The 8,691-nt window shown below is 34.9% G+C and overlaps 1 protein-coding gene across 1 annotated transcript; it reads left to right on the top strand.

Moving 5' to 3' along the window:
- Positions 1–2,642: 2,642 nt before the first annotated feature.
- Positions 2,643–7,295, top strand: LOC145607662 (chaperonin CPN60-2, mitochondrial-like). Its single transcript, XM_081663256.1, has 16 exons — positions 2,643–2,800; positions 2,949–3,080; positions 3,297–3,456; positions 4,069–4,244; positions 4,335–4,430; positions 4,590–4,694; positions 4,812–4,898; positions 4,989–5,078; positions 5,194–5,274; positions 5,357–5,425; positions 5,516–5,593; positions 5,709–5,804; positions 5,917–6,120; positions 6,554–6,659; positions 6,746–6,824; positions 6,939–7,295. Exons 1-16 carry the CDS (start codon positions 2,741–2,743, stop codon positions 7,042–7,044), a joined length of 1,725 nt encoding a protein of 574 aa, XP_081519382.1. The 5' UTR covers positions 2,643–2,740; the 3' UTR covers positions 7,045–7,295.
- Positions 7,296–8,691: the final 1,396 nt, after the last annotated feature.

The raw sequence follows: 8,691 nt of genomic DNA, 5'->3' as shown, positions 1-8,691 counted from the left end.
AGTCGCAGCACAGGTTTTAAGGTATTGGCATCCACCACCTTAACCAGGGTAGCTTCCTTGGCTCTTGGAGGGGGAAAATTCAACTTGCGAGCAACTCCCGGGGGTCCCAGCTTCACATCGTCTGGATCATAGTATTTATGTGTTTACTTAAACATATAGTAATTTATTTGTGTATAAATGACATGAGTTACTATTGGCTAAGATGGTAAGAATGTGATCTCATATACAAGAGGTCACATGTTCGAATCTTGTGAGATGCTTTTTTTCTCAATAGTGACATGAAATCATTGCTACAATGCTAGTGATGACGTGGCGTAAGTGAATAGTGATGTGGCATAATATTAGTGTAGATCTACGTGGAACATAAATATTTTTAGGAACGCTTTTTAATATATAAGTATAGATGTAAGATTCATTTAATGTAAGCACTACATTTGACGCGTTGAGACAATTATTAATCAAGATTAAACACGTGTTATCTTATTAGGCCTAATTAATACGATATACATTGGGATTTAAAACAATTTATCTTATAAATGGGTTTCATATTACTTCATATTACATTCTAATGTCCATAATAAACACTTTAATTAACTTTGATATAGCTTGAACAATGAGTTATTGTATCGTTGTTGCACTTTATGTCGGGACAAGATGCCAATTTGTGTCTACAATAATTACCTCCATCAAATCATTATTAATATTTTAGCAATGCACTACAGTCTTTGCTAGACTAGCATGTAAATCATTAGCCTTTGAAAGACATCAAAGCCTGCTAGCTCTCATAAGCAAAATTACAAACATATTATCATCCCTGCAAAATATATGGGATCAAGTTGTCAGCAAAGCATAGGTGATGAGTTAGACCCATTTCCTAGCACCTAGGATGGAAATGAAATGCTTCCTTGCACTCACCACCTTGAGAATCTTTGAAATATATTCAATGTAGGGCACAAATAACAAAGGAGATCACCTTGTCTTAATCCTCTCTTTGAATCAAAATAATCCATGAAGAGAGCCTTTTATCATTAAGGATAACTTATGAGTAGTTCTTACACACACACTATCACCAGCTTTATGAAATGAGCAGTGAAGTTTAGGGCCTGTAGCATTTCTTGAATAAAAAATTCGTTCAACTATATCATAGTCTTTCTTTAGATTCAACTTGGAGCAACATTTTCCATACCACTCTTGCTAAATTTTAGCACATCATAATGTTGTAACAATGAATGACTGTGCACAAAGGCACTCCAATTCTCAGCTATCACATGAGGTAAAACATTAATACAAAAAGATAAACCAACTTTAGTTTAATTAGGAAATTAAAAGTGGTATTGCAAATTAGAGACTTTAGTTTAGGAAAATACAAGTAGTATTGCAAATTAGTGACTACATAACAACTAATGCAGAATTAGTCATAATATCAATCTCTTTCAAATGCAAATAAATTTTTTGCGATCAAATATTAGAATAGTCACAAAAATTAGTTGTTAAAATGACTTTTTATCATAGGGTTGATCAGGATGTAGTTGAAATGTAATTGACTCTTTTTTTTTAAAAAAAAAAATTTCGAAAACTTTGTCGCATAGAAAAGATACGATTTGATTGTCAAACAAATCCTATCGGGAATTAGGGCTGTTCAATTTCGGATATCCGATCCGAAATCCGAAAATTTCGGTATCGGAGAAATTGCAATCCGAATCCGATCCGAAATTTTCGGATCGGATATCCGGGTTTTCGGATCGGATAGTCGGATTTTCGGATCGGATAGTCGGGTTTTCGGATCGGGTAGTTAAAATTTTCGGAAAAAATCCGATCCGTATCCGATCCGAAAATCCGAAATTTTTTCGGATATCCGATCCGAAATATCCGAAACCTTAAAAACCGGATCGGATATCCGAGATTTCGGATCGGATCATCGGATTTCCGGATCGGATATTTTTGAACACCCCTATCGGGAATAATGTGATGCATAATAATTAAAATTCAAATGATAGATCTACATCATTATTAGCCTATATATGGTAGATTAATATTGTGTCTTGGTAGAAAATTTTAAATTTGACATTTTTCACTATGTATGACATGAGATTAAGATCTTTCTCTTTATTTTGTTCTGGTGTGATAAATAGGAGGGAGAATAACAAAAATGTGGCGACAAATATACCAAATAAAGTTAGATAATATTGAGACAGTTAAACTTTAGCACTTTTCTTTTATGTTTTGTTCCATTGATAATTAAGAGGGAGAAGAACAAACACATGACGACAAACACATCGAAAAAGTTCAATAATAAATGAGACGGTTAATCTTTAGATTCTTTTACCGTTCCAACCTTACAGACACTGATAATCTTTTTTTTTTTGACACAGCAAACACTGATAATCTTAAAAAGTAATGTAAAAGCATAAAATTGAACTACTCATCTCTTTGATTATTGTATTTCACATTTTCATACATCTAATAGCATGGACACACACACACTCTAATCAAAAGATAATCAATCTAAAAAGACTTAAATAATCTTCCCAAAAGATTAAAAAAAATTAAAAAAAAATTGAATTGTTTTTAAAGAGGTGTTGTAATTTGTAAAACCCTAAACCCTGCTCTTTCTAGAGTGTTCCTTCAATATTTATAAAATCTCAGCACATCACAAACTTCTTTTGTTCATTCTCTCAAACACTACTACATTCTAGTATCTTCTTCTCCAATCTCTCTCTCCTCCGCCGTTGATTTCACCATGTTTCGCGCAGCCGCCGCCCTTGCCTCCCGTGCTCGCACTAACAGCACTACCCGTTCTGTAAGTCCTATTGACTTCTGCATTCCACATTCTCTGATTTGATTGATTTTAATGTGATTTCAGATTGAATTTTTTCTGGGTTTTGATTGTTAATTTGTAATGTTTATGGGTTTTGATTGTGAATTTGTAATGTTTATGGGTTTTACAGATTGGTGGTAGGTTGAATTGGAGCAGAAATTATGCTGCTAAAGAAGTAAGATTTGGTGAGGATGCTCGTAAATCTATGCTTAGAGGTATTGAAGAGCTTGCTGATGCTGTTAGAGTTACCATGGGACCTAGGGTAAGCTTTTTTGAATTGGGTTTTGCATAAAGTTTGTTTTTTTATGTCATTGATGTTGGTTTAGATCTGCTATTAGCTGTAATTGGGTATTTTTTTTGTTTATAGATTTGATTGTTAATTGGGATGTTTTGTTTGTGATTGGGAGGTTTTGATTGTTGGGGTTTACTGTATTGATTTACCAATTGAATGATGATGGTTAATTTGGTGGGTTTTCAGGGGCGTAATGTTATAATTGAGCAAAGTTTTGGTGCTCCTAAAGTGACAAAAGACGGTGTAACGGTCGCGAAAAGTATTGAATTCAAGGACAGATACAAGAACTTGGGTGCTAGTCTTGTTAAACAAGTTGCCAACTCTACCAATGATGTTGCTGGGGATGGTAAATTTTTAAACTTTTGAATTACAGATTTATTTATACGAGTTAATTTGTTTTTGTTGCTAGCAAGTTTTGATTTTTTGGGTTCTTTGTATTTGGTGTAATTGAAGCATGATGTTTGCATTGTTTCGGGTCGTTTTATCGGGTATGAAGTTGTAATACTGTTGTTTGTTGTGCAAAGTTTCTATAATGTAGTGGCATTGTGAAATTGCATTCTGATAGTTTGCTGCTTTGAGGGCAAAGGGGTTTCTTTGTATTTGGTGTAATTAAAGTATGCTGTTTGCATTGTTTTGTTTCGTGTCGTTTTGTCGGTTCTGAAGTTGTAATCCTATTGTTTGTTGTGCAAAGTTTCTAGAATGTAGTGGCATTGTGAAATTGCATTCTGATAGTTCGCTGCTTTAAGGGCAAAGGGGTAAATTCTCTTTAGTGATCAAGTTTTTGCTTTGATCCTACTCTTTAATAGTGGTCAATCTGAATGATGATGCGGATTCGTTGTAGCTCTTGGATATAAATTTTCTGGAAGTTGGGTTTTGAAAAATGTGTTGGGAGTAATCGGAAAATGTAATATACCTATTGATTTGATCTTTTTATTCCTGCCCTTTTGTGGCATTGTAGGAACAACCTGTGCTACAGTTCTTACCCGAGCAATATTGATTGAGGGAGTAAGGTCAGTTGGAGTAGGAATGAATGCGATGGACCTTAGAAGAGGTATGACTTTGGCAGTCGATGCTGTTGTAACTTACCTGAAAAGTAGAGCAAGGATGATCAGTACCTCAGAAGAGATTGCACAGGTTTGTGATATTTAGTACTTGTGACCAGATAAGCTAACTATGGCCTATGGGGGGTTTAATCTAATTTTTCATCACCTTAAATTTTTGTAGGTCGGTACTATTTCAGCTAATGGAGACAGAGAAATTGGTGAGATGATCGCAAAGGCTATGGAGAAGGTTGGCAAGGAAGGAGTTATCACAATCCAAGTAAGTTGCTTTCTTTATGGGTGTCTTATTCGTGTATGCCTGTGCTATACCAGTGAAGTAGTATATATATCTGTGCTATATATTTGCATTACAGTCTCTGAAGTGCTGCTTTATATGATTCTCTAAGTTGGGAAACTTATAATAATGTTTCAATTCTAGGATGGCAAAACATTGTTTAATGAACTTGAAGTTGTTGAGGGCATGAAGCTTGACAGGGGTTACATTTCTCCCTACTTTATCACCAACCAAAAAACCCAAAAATGTGTAAGCATTCTTCTCATTTATGCCGTTTATTCGTGTAATTCATCGGTCTCCTTTTGAGGTCTTACATTTACAAGACGTCTTATTTGTTATGTGTTATTGTATGCCTGATGCCTCCAGGAATTGGATGATCCACTTATTTTGATCCATGAGAAGAAAATTGGCAGTGTCAATGCTGTTGTGAAAGCTCTAGAAATGGCATTGAAGGTATAAAATTCATCATCCATACATTTCTTTTATCTGTATTCTATATACTCTTTTTAGGGTTGTTTTAACTGATCTTGCTTCTTAATCCAGAGACAAAAGCCGTTGTTGATTGTTGCCGAAGATATTGACAGCGAGGCCTTGGCAACTCTAATTTTGAACAAGATCCGGGCTGGACTAAAGGTTTCCTTCTAAAATCTCATAGATAGCTACGATTTGTATTCCTTGTTTCATAATGTTATTTATATGTGATTGTTGATATTATAATGTATGAGTAATATTTTTTCCTTCTCTGCAGATCTGTGCCGTTAAAGCCCCTGGTTTTGGAGAGAACAGGAAAGCCAATTTGCAGGATCTTGCAACCCTTACCGGTGGAACAGTAAGGGGCTCATTCTATTGGCTGAAGTTTGAAGTCTCATTGTTCATGGAATTGGGTTAATAATGTGGTCTTTGTTGTGTAGGTTATTACTGAAGACCTTGGTATGAATATGGAAAAGCTTGATATTGATATGCTTGGTTCATGCAAAAAGGTATACTTCTAGTATGATTATGCTTGGTGATGAGTTCAACTCATATTTTGCATTGTCATGGTATATAATACTTAATTGTTGTTTTTCTAGATCACTGTCTCAAAGGATGACACCGTGATTCTTGATGGTGCGGGTGATAAAAAGGACATTGAGGAAAGATGTGAACTGGTATGTGTATCTTCTTTTGTACCTGTTCTGTCATTTTATTTTATTTTATAAAAAATTAGTCATTGGTTTATGAAGTCAAAAATTCACTGTTCTTGCTGTTTGTGGAGGGATACAGATCAGGTCTGGTATTGAACTAAGCACATCCGATTATGACAAGGAGAAGCTAGAGGAGAGGCTTGCTAAGCTATCCGGTGGAGTTGCTGTTTTGAAGGTTTGTCGTGATTTGGGTGTTTACAATTAGTTGTTTGTTAAATTATAATATTTATTTCTACCTATTCTGTTTGATCTCTTAAATATGATTCTCTTGTCATGACTGTTTCTAGATTGGAGGAGCTAGTGAAGCTGAAGTTGGTGAAAAGAAGGATAGAGTTACAGATGCTCTAAATGCCACTAAAGCTGCTGTTGCAGAAGGTATTGTACCCGGTGGTGGTGTAGCACTTCTTTATGCTTCAAAGGAATTGGACAAGCTACAGACCGCTAACTATGATCAAAAGATTGGAGTACAGATCATCCAAGCTGCACTTAAGGTAACTCTATTCTCTGTATCTTTTATTCAGAAATCTATACTTATATGAATGATTTAGATGCCTGAGTTACTTTTGAAGCTTCGAGATATTTGCATATCATAAGTGCTTACTGATATTTGAAGCTCTTGATTTTGCATCTGGATTAACATCTAGTTATTCTCCTAGATAAACATTTGGAGTACCAGATTCTGTTATTTTATTCATAGCAATTTTGACTTTACATGTATAACATATTATATCCTCTGACAGATTAGATTTTATCAGTATTACCAACTTTGTGGATTCTACTGTGCATATATTTTCGATTTTATTAATTTCTGTGAAGTGTTCATCTCTGAGATCAACTAAATGTTTTTCTTACATCTGTGCTATCATTTGCTGTATGTTTAATTTGAACCAGTATCATCCTAAATGATTCCATTTATCATTGCAGACCCCTGTTTACACCATTGCTTCAAACGCTGGTGTGGAGGGAGCTCTTATTGTTGGCAAGCTATTAGAGCAGGACAACGAGGATCTTGGTTATGACGCTGCTAAAGGTATCAAGCAACTTACATGCTCCTGAAGTTTAAAGTTGATGAATGGAAAAGAACTGTATATACTAACTGTATGTTTAATTGAACAGGCCAATATGTAGATATGGTCAAATCTGGAATTATTGATCCATTGAAGGTTATTAGGACTGCTTTGTCTGATGCTGCTAGGTAATTTTTGTTTGTTGGTGTTTTCATATTCTTGAGTAAATTACAAGTGTAACCTATGTAATATCCATAAATGCAAATACTTATGAGATTACTCAATTATTTGCTTTTCTGCAGTGTATCATCCTTGATGACAACAACAGAGGCTGTCATTGTCGAGGCACCCAAAGATGAGAAGGATGCAGCTCCTGCAATGGGCGGTATGGGTGGTATGGATTACTGAGGGGCTGATTGAAAAACTCAACAGAAACATGTTCCTTACATTTGCTGGATTTTGTTGTTGCTCTTGTTAGGTTAGGAAGGAAATTGTGTAAAACATAGCGCGAGAAAATAGTTTTGTAGGGTGGCCTGCAAATGCAAGAGAATAGCCATATATTGATTGGATTTGAAAATGAACTCCAATAATTATTGCATTGGATAACCATATATGGGGCAGGAAGCTGCTAAGTGCAGATTCCTGCTAAAATTGATTCAGACGCTATGCTGTTGCTCAGTGTTGGAACATCAATTGACTTTAAAATAAACTGGAAATACAAACTGTTTTTTTGTACTGATTATATAAACCTGATGAACTCTAAATATTTTTGTTTTGTGGCAAGATTTGTTGCTATGATAGGTATAAGGGCAATAGCAATAAGAGGTTTGTGGAGAGGTTTGTGGGAACAATTTACAGGTTTGTTCACAAACCTCTTGTTGTTGGGTTGAGGTTTGTTGTGGAGAGGTTTGTGTAGACAAACCGGTTTGGGATAAATTTAATGAGTTGTATTGATAGTGGTCCCCTACATAAACTTGTAGATAGGTTTTTCTATTGTGGATGTCCTAAGGTTTGGATGTGGACTGTGTAGAGCCTAGTTGTCCTTGGCTGGCTGATCGGAATCGTAACAAAAACTTTAGTACTTTGAGAATTTCAACCGGAACATGTTTCATGTGACCCAAAATATTTCTTTTGTTTTGTTTTTTATTAATAGCAATGTTTTGGATTTTATACTATTTTCACACTCCTTTAGTCGTCTTTTGCGACTTATACGTTTAGAAAATATGTCATGTAAATGTTATTAAGATCATCTCGATATATGCTTTCATAATATCAACTTTTTACTACAATACAACTTAAAGATATTTTAGCTATAACATGTGCATTGACAAGCGTAAGGGCCTGTTTATAAAATATTCATTTCAGCTCAGTTCAGTTCCAATCAGTTCAGTTCAGCTCCAATCAGGCCCTGAAATTCTCAACATTGCAATTAAACCAAAAACCAGACGAAGTATACTAAATGGAACAAAATTATGTTGGATCAATTCGAACATAACCTTGTAGCCTGATTTTAAGGGGCAACCAAAGAAGTGTCCTTATGACCTATATGGCTATAGCATCTTTAATGGAAAGCTACAAAGATTTTAGCTTATTTTGATACATAAAATTTGTAAGCTAGTATATTTTGACATTTAGGGTCTGTTTTCATTGACTAAACTCAGCTGAACTGAACTCAACTCAACTGAACTAAAATGAATATTTTATAAGAGAAGGAAATTAGGAGCTGAACTGAACTGAATTGAGCTGAACTGAACTGAACTGAACTGAATTTCAACGTAAGAGAACAAGCCCTTAGTAGGTACATAGTACTCTAATAGTGTGCAATTGCATCTTTAATGGTAAGATGCAAGGATTTTAGCTTATCTTAAGTTTCGATCTTTTGTTCAAGTTTCTATTTGTTAAATAAGGAAACTAAGCAATCTTTTAAGAGACACCCAAAAATAGAATATGGGGCAACAAATGCGAGCGAGATTGATGTGGGGACATAATACCATAACTTTAGATTATTCATTTATTTTTTATGTATTTGTTTTTAACAAGTCGGAAGTTACAAGT

Source organism: Chenopodium album, chromosome 23 (assembly GCF_948465745.1).
Source record: "Chenopodium album chromosome 23, dcCheAlbu1.1, whole genome shotgun sequence".
NCBI lineage: Eukaryota > Viridiplantae > Streptophyta > Magnoliopsida > Caryophyllales > Amaranthaceae > Chenopodium > Chenopodium album.
Note: the sequence above shows the minus strand (reverse complement) of the source record. Positions and strands in the feature narration are given on the sequence as shown.

Bases quoted from the DNA above. Each gene is read 5' to 3' on its own strand.
- LOC145607662 (XM_081663256.1), top strand. From the start codon at position 2,741: ATGTTTCGCGCAGCCGCCGCCCTTGCCTCCCGTGCTCGCACTAACAGC. The intron at 4,245-4,334 runs GTTTGTGATATT...AAATTTTTGTAG, and splicing joins CCTCAGAAGAGATTGCACAG to GTCGGTACTATTTCAGCTAA. The intron at 6,121-6,553 runs GTAACTCTATTC...TTATCATTGCAG, and splicing joins TCATCCAAGCTGCACTTAAG to ACCCCTGTTTACACCATTGC.